Here is a 16,876-nt window from a genome sequence, read left to right as displayed (position 1 = left end):
GCAGACACATCCTTGTTAGGTGTATCGTATCAATGCCCTGGTAGAGTTACTATGTGAGTAGCCCCCTGCTGTTGTGCTTGTTTTATGAATATATCAGTGACATTCTACACTATTGTGTCTCTCTGATTTTGTATCATATCATCCAACATCCATGTGTGACAAGGAGGTTTTTAACCTTTAGTTGTCGGGACCTCAGTGTGATCTCATGTAGGAGTTTTCCTCTGGGGTTCTGAGTCAGTTATTTGTTCTATCATATACGAGTGCTTATCTTTTTTAGCGATTTGTTGGGGCTGCCAAATATCATCAGTATTACACCATTGTATGTTATATGCACTTTCCGGTTTATTGCGCTCCCTGAATTCCCGTTCCATACAACCATTGAGGACCTGGAGTGAAGCTCCATTCTGCATAAAACTGGTTACTATATATCATATTTTATTGTATATAGTTATTGACATTAATCACTTATGGGTGATAAGGGTGCCATATCTGTAACCCACATCAATAGGCGCATCAGGTGAATATCTGTTTTACTTGGCACCGCAAGGAGCAGATACCACATTGAGGCGACCGTTGCCTACGCTGGTTCGTTAAATCCATGCAGTGGCCACTTTCCAGGACCTAAAGACATGAATGAACCTCTCGCCCCAATTACAACAAGGCAGATTTGCTCCTGTGGGAACACGCCATCAACTGCCGGGGAGGCCCGTTACCGTACACCTCGCTGCCCACACGACAAGTCTGACCCGGTCAAGGACCCCAAGCCATTATCTACATACATAACAACCAATACTAGGGGCAGAGTAACCAGACCATCAAGCTCAGTCTCCCATCCCCTACTGGTGGGAGGTCTCCTCCAGATGTTCCACCCAGCTGTCATGGCCTCTGCAGAAAATAGCCCCAGTAATGCTCCTGGACATCACAATCTCCAGTGGTAACACAAATAAAAGTGCCTTTTATTTGTCGTTTGTGAATAAAAATAAATAAATATAGATTCGGGTGCTCTTTCTCCTTGAAATTCCCCAATCCCTTGGTTTTCCTTCTGAAGGTCCCCCGGACTGAGGGATTCTTGGCCCTCATTCTGTAGGGGGACACGATGGGAAAGGACCAAGCAGACACGGACTGTTCTATAGATCATGTTTATTCCAAACCAGAATAGATTTCTGCTGTTCAACAAAGTACCGATCCCGCTCGGTTACGGCTGAAGAGGAAATGTTGGCGCTCACTGTAGATCCGTCTTTGAGGTGGAAACACCTTGTTTGGTCACGCTTTGCCATCAGCTCCTGGACCACAGGTTAAAGTTTGCGAGCAGCTCCAGCCACAAGCATGGAGAAATTATCCACCCAGGGCAGAGTCTGTCAGCAAAACAGCAAGGTGGAGGCTACTGAACCCTGGAGACCTTCCTCAGAGTGTAAGGGACGCGCGCTTAATATCAAGACTGAAATATCGAGACACTGGCTCCGTACAACGAAACAGTCAACACCGCAACGAAAGGACCACTCAGCGACGCTTCCTGAACCCTGCAGAGGAGAAGAGCAGAGTGAGGCACGGGAGAAAGACAGTGGAGGGGGTTCATCAGGCGAGAGGGAGAAGGCGGGGGGGGGGGGAGGGTTCACCAAGCGTGAGAAAGTCGGGGAGGTTTGCAATCCATCAAGTACCTTTCTTCTTCTTCCCTTTCTTGGGGCCTTTCTTGGGTCTCTTGACCGTAGGTTCCTGGTCCTGAGAGAATAAAAGGAATCAGTTCCTGTGACCCTCACACCGCATCATCTCTCCTACCCCACACAGACCTCCCCCCATCTCTCCCCGCTCTCACCTCGGCTCTTCCCTGCCCTCCAGTGAGGGCGCTGATGTCCGTGAAGTGAGTGAGCGAGCGGAGCTGGGAGGTCATGGAGAGCGAAGTCCTTTTCCTGCGCGCCTTCTCCTGCCGCGTCATGTTCAAACGCACCATCATGGACTCCTCGTAGCTTGTCCTGCGGGAGACAGACGAGAGCGGGGTCAGAGGTCAGCAGGCGCCAGAGAGCGCCGTGTGTAAGGTTTGGGGAGGAACCATTGGTTGCACGCCCCAGGACCCCCACCCCACCGCTCACCGATGCTGCTCCTCCTTCCCGTGCTGCATCATGTGATACGCCCGGCCCCTCCCGTATCTCCTCCGGGGCGTCCGTATACTGCTCCTTCAGCTCCGGATCACAGAGCTGCTCTGCGCTCGCTTCTTCGCACGATCCAGAACCCGGCGATCCCGCTCAGCCTCCGTGTCATCTGGGAGGGGAACAGGACACGCGCTAAGCCCACGCACACACACCCCCCCCCCAATACAGCTACCCACACCACACCGCTACGTCTATGATCCTCTCCCCCTCCACCCCCCCACTGAGCGCTCAGACGTACCAAAGTGCACCGGTGCGAGGCGAGGGGGAATGGTATTTCGGTATTTGCCCTGAGATTTCTTGATTCCGCCGGTCTCCTTCTCTCCGTCCGTCTCATCCCTCCTCGGACTCTTCAAGCTTCAGGAGGCGCAAGAAAAAGGGGGGTGGGGGGGAGCAGCGTGAGGCGCGGGTCAGGGGATAGGGGAACATGCAATTCCCAGGTAACCCCCCAAAATCTCACCTTGCTCATCAGGTTGTGGGGGTTGGGTTTGAAGCGCAGTGGTCGCTCTCCCCGAGGCTCCCGGTCACGGCCGCTCTCATCAGCTTATCTACCTGGTACTTCAGCTTCTGATCGATGGGACGCATCTTCTCCAACACCTAGGGGGGGGGGGGGGGGGGGGGGAGCACGCTGCTTAACCTCTTTTCGCCCCTCGCAGCCGGGAGATACGCCCACTGCTTAACCTCTCCCCCACCCCAGCGGGCTATACGCACACTGCTTAACCTCCCCCCCACCCCCAGCTGGAAGATACGCACACTGCTTAACCTCCCCCCCCACCCCCCCACAGCTGGAAGATACGCACGCTGCTTAACCTCACCTCCCCCTCCTAGCAGGGAGATACGCACGCTGCTCAACCTCTCCACCCCCAGCCGGGAGACACGCACACTGCTTAACCTCTCCCCCCCAAGCTGGAAGATACTCACGCTGCTTAACCTCTCTCCCCCCAGCTGGGAGAAAGGCACGCTGCCTAACCCCTACCAGGCTGCAGTATGTATATATTCGGAGGGGTCTGAGGTGGTATATGTCGGGGTCCCCTCTTACCGTGCGCGTCTCCACCAGTCTCAGGGTAGCGGGGTTCCCGTGCAGGGGTTGCCCACGAGTCTTCTCCAGAATAAGGTGACTCACGTCTTGCAGATAGAGCAGCAGCAGCTGATCCTTCAGCTCCAGGAAACTCAGTCCCTGAGGGGAGAGAGAGGGGGGAGCCTTACAGGGCACACACATCACGCCCATTACATGCGTGTACACAGGACGAGGGGCACTCACCTTCTCCGTGTTGTATAACCCGCTGCGGACTTTCTGAGTCAGGGCTCTGTACATGCGCTGTGACCCCAGTCACCTGTAAAGGGACAGACAGTGTCACGTGTCGGCGGGGGTCGGCGGAGGAGGAGAGAGCGCGGGGGTCGGAGGAGGAGGAGGAGAGAGGGCGGGGGTCGGAGGAGGAGGAGGAGAAGAGAGGGCGGGGTCGGAGGAGGAGGAGAAGAGAGGGCGGGGGTCGGAGGAGGAGGAGGAGAAGAGAGGGCGGGGGTCGGAGGAGGAGGAGGAGAAGAGAGGGCGGGGGGTCGGAGGAGGAGGAGGAGAAGAGAGGGCGGGGGTCGGAGGAGGAGGAGGAGAAGAGAGGGCGGGGTCGGAGGAGGAGGAGGAGAAGAGAGGGCGGGGGGTCGGAGGAGGAGAAGGAGAAGAGAGGGCGGGGGTCGGAGGAGGAGAAGAGAGGGCGGGGGTCGGAGGAGGAGGAGGAGAAGAGAGCGCGGGGGTCGGAGGAGGAGGGAGGAGAAGAGAGCGCGGGGTCGGAGGAGGAGGAGGAGAAGAGAGCGCGGGGGTCGAGGAGGAGGAGGAGGAGAAGAGAGCGCGGGGGTCGGAGTCGGAGTCGGAGGAGAGAGCGCGCGGGGTCGGAGGAGGAGGAGAGAGCGCGGGGGTCGGAGGAGAAGAGCGCGGGGGTCGGAGGAAGAGGAGAGAGCGCGGGGTCGAAGGAGGAGAGAGCGCGGGGGTCGGAGGAGAGAGCGCGGGGGCGGAGGAGGAGAGAGCGCGGGGGTCGGAGAGAGGACGAGAGCGCGGGAGGTCGGAGGAGGAGAGAGCGCGGGGTCGGAGGAGGAGAGAGCGCGGGGGTCGGAGGAGGAGAGAGCGCGGGGGTCGGAGGAGGGAGAGAGCGCGGCGGGGGTCGGAGGAGGAGAGAGCGCGGGGGTCGGAGGAGGAGAGAGCGCGGGGGTCGGAGGAGGAGAGACGCGGGGGTCGGAGGCGGAGAGAGCGCGGGGGTCGAGAGGCGGAAGAGAGCGCGGGGGTCGGAGGCGGAGAGAGCGCGGGGGTCGGAGGCGGAGAGAGCGCGGGGGTCGGAGGAGGAGAGAGCGCGGGGGTCGGAGGAGGAGAGAGCGCGGGGTCGGAGGAGGAGAGAGCGCGGGGGGTCGGAGGAGGAGAGAGCGCGGGGGTCGGAGGAGAGAGAGAGCGCGGGGGTCGGAGGAGGAGAGAGCGCGGGGGTCGGAGGAAGAGGAGGAGAGAGCGGGAGGCGGAGGAGGAGAGCGCGGGGGTCGGAGGAAGAGGAGGAGAGAGCGCGGGAGGAGGAGGAGGAGAGAGCGCGGGAGGCGGAGGAGGAGAGAGCGCGGGGGGCGAGGAGAGAGCGCGGGGGTCGGAGGCGGAGAGAGCGCGGGGGTCGGAGGAGGAGAGAGCGCGGGGGGCGGAGGAGGAGAGAGCGCGGGGGCGGAGGAGGAGAGAGCGCGGGGGGCGGAGGAGGAGAGAGCGCGGGGGGCGGAAGGAGAGAGCGCGGGGGTCGGAGGCGGAGGAGGAGGAGAGCGCGGGGGTCGGAGGCGGAGAGAGCGCGGGGGTCGGAGGCGGAGAGAGCGCGGGGGTCGGAGGAAGAGGAGGATGAGAGCGCGGGAGGCGGAGGAGGAGAGCGCGGGGGTCGGAGGAAGAGGAGGAGAGAGCGCGGGAGGAGGAGAGGAGGAGAGCGCGGGAGGCGGAGGGGAGAGAGAGCGCGGGGGTCGGAGGAGGAGGAGAGAGCGCGGGGGTCGGAGGAGGAGGAGAGAGCGCGGGGGTCGGAGGAGGAGGAGAGAGCGCGGGGGTCGGAGGAGAGAGCGCGGGGGTCGGAGGAGAGAGCGCGGGAGGAGGAGGAGGAGAGAGCGCGGGAGGCGGAGGAGGAGAGAGCGCGGGGGTCGGAGGAGGAGGAGAGAGCGCGGGGGTCGGAGGAGGAGGAGAGAGCGCGGTGGTCGGAGGAGGAGGAGATGAGCGCGGGGTCGGAGGAGGAGGAGAGAGCGCGGGGGTCGGAGGAGGAGGAGAGAGCGCGGGGGTCGGAGGAGGAGGAGAGAGCGCGGGGGTCGGAGGAGAGAGCGCGGGGGTCGGAGGAGAGAGCGCGGGGGTCGGAGGAGGAGGAGAGAGCGCGGGGGTCGGAGGAGGAGGAGAGAGCGCGGGGGTCCGGAGGAGGAGAGAGCGCGGGGGTCGGAGGAGGAGAGAGCGCGGGGGTCGGAGGAGGAGAGAGCGCGGGGGTCGGAGGAGGAGAGAGCGCGGGTGTCGGAGGAGGAGAGAGCGCGGGGGTCGGAGGAGGAGAGAGCGCGGGGGTCGGAGGAGGAGAGAGCGCGGGGGTCGGAGGAGGAGAGAGCGCGGGGGTCGGAGGAGGAGAGAGCGCGGGGGTCGGAGGAGGAGAGAGCGCGGGGGTCGGAGGAGGAGAGAGCGCGGGGGTCGGAGGAGGAGAGAGCGCGGGGGTCGGAGGAGGAGAGAGCGCGGGGGTCGGAGGAGGAGAGAGCGCGGGGGTCGGAGGAGGAGAGAGCGCGGGGGTCGGAGGAGGAGAGAGCGCGGGGGTCGGAGGAGGAGAGAGCGCGGGGGTCGGAGGAGGAGAGAGCGCGGGGGTCGGAGGAGGAGAGAGCGCGGGGGTCGGAGGAGGAGAGAGCGCGGGGGTCGGAGGAGGAGAGAGCGCGGGGGTCGGAGGAGGAGAGAGCGCGGGGGTCGGAGGAGGAGAGAGCGCGGGGGTCGGAGGAGGAGAGAGCGCGGGGGTCGGAGGAGGAGAGAGCGCGGGGGTCGGAGGAGGAGAGAGCGCGGGGGTCGGAGGAGGAGAGAGCGCGGGGGTCGGAGGAGGAGAGAGCGCGGGGGTCGGAGGAGGAGAGCGCGCGGGGGTCGGAGGAGGAGAGCGCGCGGGGGTCGGAGGAGGAGAGCGCGCGGGGGTCGGAGGAGGAGAGAGCGCGGGGGTCGGAGGAGGAGAGAGCGCTGGGGTCGGAGGAGGAGAGAGCGCGGGGGTCGGAGGAGGAGAGAGCGCGGGGGTCGGAGGAGGAGGAGAGAGCGCGGGGTCGGAGGAGAGAGTGCGGGGGTCGGCGGAGGAGAGAGCACGGGGGTGGGGGGTGGAAAGCCAGGGTCGGCGCGGGGGTAGGGGGGGAGGTCAGGGTCTGCGCGGGGTTGGGAGAGAGAAGCCAGGGTCGGCGCGGGGGTGGGGAGGTCAGGGTTCGTGCGGGGTTGGGGGGGGGGAAGCCAGGGTCGGCGCGGGGTGGGGGAATTAAGGGTCAGCAGGCCCATTGGGTGAATGTTAAAGGGTTCGCAGGAGGTGGGGTCAGTAGGTGGCCGGCACTGGTCAGCGGCTCGGTCACCTGGTCCTGCAGAGTGGTCAGCAGCTTCACTGCAGCCGGGATGTCTCCAGGGACAATATCCTGGGGACAGAGCAACTCGCAATCAATGTCACACTCAGAAGGTCCTCTCCTTCCCCGCCGCCCCAGTCCGCCTCCCCAGTCCGCCTCCCCAGTCCCTTTCTGTTAGTCCCCAGGGTCCTCTCACCCCTGTCTCCGCCATTGCTCGGGGCTCTGGGCTTCCCCACGCGTCTCTCTGGTAGCGCTGCAGGAACCTGGGGGTGTGGCCTCGTGCGGTAGCCAATCAGAGGGCGACAATTCTGGATACTTGTGTGTTGATTAATCAGTAGTGACCTGTGCAGGAACAGCCAATGAGATTGCGGTAACAGTGAGTGTGGAAACTGCAGCGCGGCCATCTTTACTCCGGGAACTTCCTCTGTCCTTGTGACGGGGAGAGGGAGAGACAGGGGAGAGAGACTGATAGGGCTCGGGGAAAAGACAGGAGGGAAGGAGAGAGAAAGGGTGGGAGAGGGAGGGAGAGAGAAAGGGTGGGAGAGGGAGGGAGAGAGAAAGGGTGGGAGAGGGAGGGAGAGAGAAAGGGTGGGAGAGGGAGGGAGAGAGAAAGGGTGGGAGAGGGAGGGAGAGAGAAAGGGAGGGAGAGAGAGAGAAACGGTGGTAGAGGGAGGGAGAGAGAAAGTAAGGGGGGAGAGGAAGAGAGAAAGGAAGGAGAGGGAGAGGGAGGGGATGTGATAGGGGGGTAGGGGATGGGAGAGAAAGGGGGTAGTGGTGAAGGGGAGAGAAAGGGGGAGGGAGACTGATATGGGGGAGGGGGAGAGACAGGGTTGGATACATCTCTGCGCTGCTCCCAGATGTGGATAAATCCCTGCGCTGCTCCCAGCTGTGGATAAATCCCTGCGCTGCTCCCAGCTGTGGATAAATCTCTGCGCTGCTCCCAGATGTGGATAAATCCCTGCGCTGCTCCCAGCTGTGGATAAATCTCTGCGCTGCTCCCAGATGTGGATAAATCCCTGCACTGCTCCCAGATGTGGATAAATCCCTGTGCTGCTCCCAGATGTGGATACATCCCTGCGCTGCTCCCAGATGTGGATACATCCCTGCGCTGATCCCAGATGTGGATAAATCTCTGCACTGCCCCCAGATGTGGATAAATCTCTGCAGTGCCCCCAGATGTGGATAAATCTCTGCACTGCCCCCAGATGTGGATAAATCTCTGCACTGCTCCCAGATGTGGATATATCCCTTCGCTGCTCCCAGATGTGGATAAATCCCTGCGGTGCTCCCAGCTGTGGATAAATCTCTGCGCTGCTCCCAGATGTGGATAAATCCCTGCGCTGCTCCCAGATGTGGATACATCCCTGCGCTGCTCCCAGATGTGGATAAATCCCTGTGCTGCTCCCAGATGTGGATAAATCCCTGTGCTGCCACCAGATGTGGATAAATCCCTGCGCTCCTCCCAGATGTGGATACATCCCTGCGCTGCTCCCAGATGTGGATACATCCCTGCGCTGATCCTAGATGTGGATAAATCCCTGCGCTGCTCCCAGATGTGGATAAATCCCTGCGCTGCTCCCAGATGTGGATAAATCCCTGCGCTGCTCCCAGATGTGGATAAATCTCTGCACTGCCCCCAGATGTGGATAAATCTCTGCACTGCCCCCAGATGTGGATATATCCCTTCGCTGCTCCCAGATGTGGATACATCCCTGCGCTGCTCCCAGATGTGGATAAATCTCTGCACTGCCCCCAGATGTGGATATATCCCTGCACTGCCCCCAGATGTGGATAAATCTCTGCACTGCTCCCAGATGTGGATAAATCTCTGCACTGCCCCCAGATATGGATATATCCCTTCGCTGCTCCCAGATGTGGATATATCCCTGCACTGCCCCCAGATGTGGATAAATCTCTGCACTGCTCCCAGATGTGGATTAATGCCTGCGCTGCTCTGTCACGGGAGACAAGAACTTTTAACACCAAAATACCCGGATCCTTTGATTGAGCAAAGCAAGAGATAAAATAAATTGTAATTTATTTACAGAATTTACATACACAGCTTGATTTATAATTACAACAAAAAATACACTTACTAGTTACGATGTTAAGTCTTGTTACTGGATGGATCTTTCACTGCTTGATAAATCTTAGGTGAATCTGTTACCGCATGATGACTCTCATCCCTCATTGGCTGTACGTATTATTATAGAGTTAAAACTCCCTATACCTGGCCAGCCAATCTCTGCATGGGAATAAATTATCCCACCTATCCTGGAGTTTGCCAGTCCTGTGTAGACTGGCACTGGGAGCTTCAGCATAGCAACTGGGCATGTGCGACAAACGCCATCTTTTCCCATTTGTCATGCTAGACCCCCTGCCGGCTCAGCGCCAGAAAGTCTGGACAGAGCAGCCATTTGGCAGGATGGCTTATTGAAGTCTCTTCCTTCACTTCACCCCTTCTTGCTAACACAGGGTGTAACACTTCCATACCCGTGCTAACACATGGTTAACATCTTCATATACTGAAACTGGTCCTTTGAAGCTCAGGGGCGGGGTAGCTTCCTCTGTTTCCTATGCAAACGGACCTTCATCCACACTGAATGACTTCCTCTGAACATTACTTTACCAAAAACATAACCCGTGAGGACTTTTATACATCAATTGAAAAAAAGTATTTCATATACCTTTATAAAAATTTTGGCATAGCCTTTTTAATGATTTTACTCCAGCAGCACTCACAGCAAAGCTCAGCGCTCCTGGATCTTCCTAGCCGCAGTTAGCTAAACGCCGTGCGCTGTGCTGCAAGCTGCTGCTTTTTAAACCCTTTTTTACTTTGCGCGGTTTACAGGGAAACACTGTTCCAATAACCCATACATTTAAAACATTATATGATTCTCGCCACCTTATCCCTGGTGGGAGACACACAGACGTTTTTAATACAATTACAGTGCTACTGCCATCACTGGGTCGCAGAACTGACCCTCTACACTTTAAGTTAAAACACCTATAACTCTCTTCACCTTATACTTGGGGAGAGATGTACTGAACCCAACAGTGGGTTCTGGTGTTTGGGCATATACCGGGACCTGTACTTCAGTTCCCTGCCAGTTCTTACTGTCCTGGCCTGAAGCAGGGAGATTTGGCAGTGACCTGCAAACTGCTTTCCAGGGAGGATTTTATCTGGTGGTCTGTGTTCCTCATGTCCTCAGGAATCTGGGGGGATTCCTGAGTACATGTTTCGGGGTAACCCACAACACTGACCCTCTTCTACCCAAACACACCCTGACACCCTGGCCGCACAGGTCTTGAGGTTAACTGTTCAATGGGACTGTCCTTGCAGGATAGTCCATCCACATTGCCGTGCCCGCTGCCCTCCTCCCCTACTGGGCTGAGCACAGCCCTGATGCCAAAGTCCGAGGCATCCGTCTGCATCAAAAACATTTTAGAGAAGTCCGGTGCAGCTAGTATAGGAGCCCTGGCCAGTGCGGTCTTTAATGCCTGGAAAGCAACTTCACAGGCGAGAGACCAGACAACCAGTACTGGGAGTCAAGTCAGTCACTGCACTGTACTGAAGCACAAACTTCCTATGATAGCCAGCGGTGCCTAGGAAAGCCATAACCTGCTTCTTAGTCTTGGGGACGGGCCACTGAACCACTGCCCCAACCTTAGCTGGTTCAGGCTTCAGATGCCCTCAACCCACCCTGTGCCCTAGGTACAATACCCCAGCCATCTCTACTAAGCACTTAGGGGGTTTCAAGGTAAGCCATGCTTCCCTAATTCTGGCTAGCACCGCTGCTACATGCACTAGCTGTGATTCCCATAAATGACAAGATATAATGAACACCAAATATCTGGGTTGAACTGAACGAGGCTTAGATATAATAAAATATAATTTATTCCTTAAATAAGGTGAACACAGCAATATAGTACTATTAACAGACAAGAAGGTAACACTTACTTAGGGTTGGGGGATGGAGAAGTATCAGCTAGCAATTCTCCAGCAATCCGGTGACATTCAAGATGGTATCAGAAGAAGAACTAAAAACTGTAGGGTTGACACAGTTTATATACCTGTGTAACCATATTCTTAACATTGAATACAGACTATTGGTGAACAATTATCTGTATCCAATCCCTAACGTGGAGACGCAGATTAACCAATGCCCCCCAGCTAATTAGCCCATGTGTACTGGGACTCTATGGGTAGCCCCATAATTAAATCAGGGGCGACGACCAGTTTACCAAATGAAGTATCTGCATTGTTTGTAGGTGTAGACATAACACTTACAAACCACTCCAGTTTGATGATTCTCCACCCTCAGGTAACAATTAGAGTGGCAGAGTCTGTTGATTAACTTGGTCTGTTGATTAGTACTTAATGTAAACAATCCGGGCAGTTAACTTTTGATCACAGTGCTTAGGCTCAATCAGCCGGCTGCCCTTCATGACCTATTAGCATAGCAGATGGTCTGCATTTTCAGAGCAGATCCAAAATACCATACATATATACTTTAATATCTACACATATTAATAAGTTCCATTCTGGTGGGCTCAGTGGGTCGAAATTTGCCAGTTCTTAATGCCTACAGTGACTCCACACATTGGCCAAATATCAACTCTCTGCGACCTCCAGAACTGGAGATACAGAAATGCACTTTAAAACATTAAAATACAGGATTATAATGAAACATGGGAACAGGGGAACATACATTTTTCATGACATGACAAGGTGTAAACCACATTCCTGGACCGCAGTCCAGTTAACCCCTTGCCTCCCTGGTGAGGTCAGGGGGTGGCCATATGGGGTGCAACCCCTTTAATACCGGGCCAAACCCCTCTCCCTCTACATGACTCAACACAGATATAACACCCAGCTATGCCCTGGCATAACATTGCATCCCTTCTAACAACCTACTGACCAGGTGTTGGAAGGTAGCCGGGGCATTCTTCATGCCAAATGGCATCACTAAAAACTCAGAGGCCACTCTGAGTGATGAAGGCTGACTTCTCCCTAGCCTCCTGGGTCAGGGGAATCTGCCAGTACCTTTTACTTCGATCCCTAGTTGTCAGATGCCCCCGCGAGCTCATCTAGCTCATCCATGCGGGGAATGGGATAAGCATCTGACACCGTCCCTGCATTGAGCTGCCGGTAGTCCCCACAGAAGCGGGTGGTCCCATCCTTCGTAGTTACGGGGACTACTGGACAAGCCCAAGGACTCTGAGACGGTTACTTACCCCTAGGGCCAGCATCTCTCCTACCTCCCTCTCTATACTGCCCTTCACCTCTGCAGATACCCGGTAGGCTTACTTATGCAGAGGACGCAGATCTCCTGTGAGCACAGGATGATCTGTACTATGTGTCCTGCCCGGCTTGTCCGAGAACCGAACCCTATGCTGTTCTAACCTAGCCCTGCCTACTGCTCCTTGCTGCCTACTTACCCGGCACCCTAACTTCACTAGCACCCCTCTAGGAAAACCTATCCTAGCAGAGATACTTAACACTGCCTTAGCTGCTCTCTGAAACAGGTTCCCCATTACCGGTAACGAGTTCAGGAGTATCCTCACACAATCACCCGCCTTACCCACTTGCTGGTAGGCATCACCGGGGCGGCAGAAATCTGCCACTGCCCCTGATGCCTCCGGCCAGGAGTAAGGCTGCAACAGACGGGCTCTCATCTGAGGGACCCTCTGATGCCCCGCTAGTGGAATGGAGTGGGCTACCTGCAGTAAATGCTGCCAATCCTCCATGGGTACCACTAGCCGTCTTCTACCTGTCCAGACTATCTAACCCGGTAGATCCTGGCTCCCGACCCCAGAGCCCGTGGTGCCACAGCAACTGGTCTGACCCCTCACTTTCCCAAGACTCAGACACCCGAAGTCTCATACCTTCTAAGCTGGGGTCAGCTTTCACCGCATCCCTAAATTCTGTCCCTAACACTGGCCACCCACGCTTAGTCTCTAAGTCTGGGGGAACAGGTAAAGGGAACAGTAAGTCAGTCTCTGGTCGCGACTCAGTCTGGCTTACCTGTCTGGTCTCCGCAGTGACCGCTGGAACTGTTGGTCCCAAATGCAGGGGGACAGGGGTTGGTTCTGCTGCAATCCCTGAAGACTGGCTCCTAGGAAACGCTGCAACAGGAGCCAGCTCTGCTGTGAACACACAGGTTACATGCCCCAGGTCGTTACCGAGCAAAACTTCGGCATCCAACCCAGGCAATACCCACCACCTCCCTCATGCCACGTCCCGCACCCCAATCCAAAAAGACCCAGGCAACCTGGAGTGACTGCGGTCCTCCATCTGGCATGGTCACTTGCATCCCGGTGCCCGGGAGCAAACCCTCTGGTTGGACCATATCATGTCGGACCAGGGTAATGGTGGCACCGGAGTCCAGCAAGCCGTCCGCTTGCCGATCCCCGATGGTCACCCTCCGCACATATTTCTGCCGGACATCGCTGGGCTGCATCCTGAATGATGCTACCTGATGTCCCTCTGTCTCCGCTGCTGGTCCCGTGGTGGCAAACACAGATCTCTCCACGGACGTCCCTCTGTGGGTTGATTCCGGGGCTGTGGTTGACTCCTCTGTGTGTGCCAGCCACACACGGGCGACCGGACTCGTGGCTGGAGAACGTTGCCCCTGATGGGGTCCACCGGACCTGGCACGGTCCGGACAGTCAGGTCTGATGTGACCCACTCTGTTGCAGAGATAGCATCTCCTCTCGTGCTTAAACTCTGCAGCTTTTGAAAGCTTTTGTTCTCTGCTGCAGGCTTGTGTACCCACTGAGGAGTCTGCTTGGCTCCCTTGGCTGGCACAGCCGGTTTCTTGGGAGCTCCTTTCTCATCCATCAGGGAGAAACTGCATATATACTCATCAGCCATCCTGGCACCTTCCACATGGGTCTTAGGTTTACGGTCAAAGACTCATGCCCTCACGTCCGAGGGACACTGCTGCAGTAACTGCACCTGGAAAATCAAGTCCAGCAAAGTGTGGTATTCTGTGGCACCACAACCCTCCACCCACTGAGTGCCTTGCTTTGCCATGCGGGCACCATAGTTCACATAGGACTCCTTGGGGTAACGTTCCCCTGTCCTGAACTTGCCACGGTACACTTCCAGGGTGAGGGCTTACTGCAACAGCAGCAAAGCTTTCACATGCTCATAGTCATCCCGATCTTCTCGTGGGATGGGCTGCAGGGTCTGTTTAGCCAGTCCAGACAACAAGGGGTGCATGCGCAGCACCCAGTCCCGTTGTGTCACCCGGTATCTCAGACACTGAGTTTCAAAGTCTAGAGGAAACCGGCGATTTGGTACGTGCCACAGACAAACTTGTTGAAACTGGGATGATCCACTTGGGGGACAGCCTGCTCTCCGCTGATTGACTGGGGGGGATTCCTGAGTACATGTTTCGGGGTAACCCGCAAAACTGGCCCCCTTCTACCCAAACACACCCTGACAAAATGTTACCGTAAAATCACCCCTGAAACTCACGCCCTGCACCTCCCCGCTGGTTGGCACTCCTGGAACAGTAAAAATACACATACACCTTTATTACCAATGCAGTTACATGCCATGATTGGGTTGAAGAGCTGACAATCACAATTCCCCAATATGGCTCAGGGCACCAAGCCGGGCCAAATACCTTTATTACTGGCCTGAGTCACATGTTCCCAGATGTGGATATATCTCTGAGCTGCCCCCAGATGTGGATAAATCTCTGCGTTACAGGGGTGCGTGTCCCGTATAAAAGTCAGTTGTTTGCCTGGATACACTGTCACTGCTGGGTCCCTGCGCTGCGTGTGTGTGACACTGCCATGGTGCCCTCTGGTGGACACACAGGATAGTTTGTATGTGTATAAATATGTCGAGAAAAAGTTCCAATCGCGCAGTCTGTCATATAAGGCTGCGTCCAGGGTTGCAGCAGCCGTGCGGAGGCGTGTCGGGGGGCGGGCCAGTGACGTCACGGAGCTGGTAACCGCTCACGTGACCGGCCCTGCGCTCCCGTGAGCGCTTGAAACTAAATTTTTTCTAAGACCCACGCTTCCGCACGCTTGCGGAAGCGTGCGCGAGCCCCTCCTAAAACCGCTCTCATTGCGGCTGCAGGGGCTCACTGGTAAGCGTAAGCGCGCCTCATGCCCGAGGCCTAAGGCAATCAGTTCAAAGATAATAATAGTTTTCAAAGCATCCACTTCTTCGCTGCAGGAGTCTACAGTGGGTGCTCCGTTCTCCCACCGAACAATCCAACTGGATCTTCAACACATATTCCCAATTCTACGCAGCTGTCCCTGTAATGAATTTTAATATCTGTTTTGTAGTTTTATGAAATCATTTTGCATCGAGCTAATACAGTATGGCTCAGTGCAATCTGTTTTTTTTCCGACGATTATATATATATATTTACTTTTGATGTTGGTTTATGTGTGCATATGTATGTACGTTCAGGGTGTTCTTACACATTCACACGGGTGCATTATTGAATATTGCCATGTATAGTGTATTTTCACATGTTTGATGTATATAGGGTTTTTTGTCCTTTTTCTTTACACATAATGTGTCGATTTACTGTTTCAGGAGAACTCCCATCTATTTCATCTGTGCCTTTATATTGGTTTAAGTTTGGTTATCAAACACAATTGGTGGTTAATCATATAAGCTATTTCAGGTGGTATGGCTAAAGTACCTATCACAGATATGTTGTTTTCACTGTTTTGTGTTAATATTATTGAGCACATCTAATTTCAAACACATTGGATTTAGGCTCGATGTTAAGTGATCCCTTTATTATGATAATTTGCACTTGGTCACTTCGGCATCCAACCTGGGCAATACTGACCACCTTCCTCATGCCACGTCCCGCACCCCAATCCAAAAAGACCCAGGCAACCTGGAGTGACTGCGGTCCTCCATCTGGCATGGTCACTTGCATCCGGTGCCCGGGAGCAAATCCTCTGGTTAGACCATATCATGTCGGACCAGGGTAATGGTGGCACCGGAGTCCAGCAAGCCGTCCGCTTGCCGATCCCCGATGGTCACCCTCCGCACATATTTCTGCCGGACATCGCTGGGCTGCATCCTGACTGATGCTACCTGATGTCCCTCTGTCTCCGCTGCTGGTCCCGTGGTGGCAAGCACAGATCTCTCCACGGACGTCCCTCTGTGGGTTGATTCCGGGGCTGTGGTTGACTCCTCTGTGTGTGCCAGCCACATACGGGCGACCGGCCTCGCAGCTGGAGAACGTTGCCCCCGATGGGGTCCACCGGACCTGGCACGGTCCGGACAGTCAGGTCTGATGTGACCCACACAGTTGCAGAGATAGCATCTCCTCTCGTGCTTAAACTCTGCAGCTTTTGAAACGCTGTTCTCTGCTGCAGGCTTGTGTACCCACTGAGGAGTCTGCTTGGCTCCCTTGGCTGGCACAGCCGGTTTCTTGGGACCCCCTTCCTCATCCATCAGGGAGCGACTGCATATATACTCATCAGCCATCCTGGCACCTTCCACATGGGTCTTAGGTTTACGGTCAAAGACTCATGCCCTCACGTCCGAGGGACACCGCTGCAGTAACTGCACCTGGAAAATCAAGTCCAGCAAAGTGTGGTATTCTGTGGCACCACAACCCTCCACCCACTGAGTACCTTGCCGTGCCATGCGAGCACCATAGTTCACATAGGACTCCTTGGGGTAACGTTCCCCTGTCCTGAACTTGCCACGGTACACTTCCGGGGTGAGGGCTTACTGCAACAGCAGCAAAGCTTTCACATGCTCATAGTCATCCCGATCTTCTCGTGGGATGGGCTGCAGGGTTTCTTTAGCAATCCCAGACAACAAGAGGTGCATGCGCAGCACCCAGTCCCGTTGTGTCACCCGGTATCTCAAACACTGAGTTTCAAAGTCTAGAGGAAACCGGCGATTTGGTACGTGCCACAGACAAACTTGTTGAAACTGTGATGATCCACTTGGGGGACAGCCTGCTCTCCGCTGATTGACTGGGGGGGATTCCTGAGTACATGTTTCGGGGTAACCCGCAAAACTGGCCCCCTTCTACCCAAACACACCCTGACAAAATGTTACCGTAAAATCACCCCTGAAACTCACGCCCTGCACCTCTCCGCTGGTTGGCACTCCTGGAACAGTAAAAATACACATACACCTTTATTACCAATGCAGTTACATGCCATGATTGGGTTGAAGAGCT

General features: G+C 56.1%; 1 protein-coding gene across 1 annotated transcript; it reads right to left on the bottom strand.

Annotated features, from left to right (window-relative positions):
* Window positions 1-1,123: 1,123 nt before the first annotated feature.
* Window positions 1,124-7,215, bottom strand: NGDN (neuroguidin). Its single transcript, XM_075569080.1, is given in 14 exon segments — window positions 1,124-1,520; window positions 1,659-1,719; window positions 1,814-1,970; window positions 2,088-2,134; window positions 2,136-2,182; window positions 2,185-2,256; window positions 2,386-2,494; window positions 2,605-2,648; window positions 2,651-2,741; window positions 3,184-3,321; window positions 3,406-3,447; window positions 3,449-3,478; window positions 6,702-6,761; window positions 6,886-7,215. Coding segments are annotated over 14 exon segments (933 nt in total). The 5' UTR covers window positions 6,901-7,215; the 3' UTR covers window positions 1,124-1,500.
* Window positions 7,216-16,876: the final 9,661 nt, after the last annotated feature.

This window comes from Ascaphus truei, chromosome 13, assembly GCF_040206685.1.
Source record: "Ascaphus truei isolate aAscTru1 chromosome 13, aAscTru1.hap1, whole genome shotgun sequence".
NCBI classification, from domain to species: Eukaryota; Metazoa; Chordata; class Amphibia; order Anura; family Ascaphidae; genus Ascaphus; species Ascaphus truei.
Note: the sequence above shows the minus strand (reverse complement) of the source record. Positions and strands in the feature narration are given on the sequence as shown.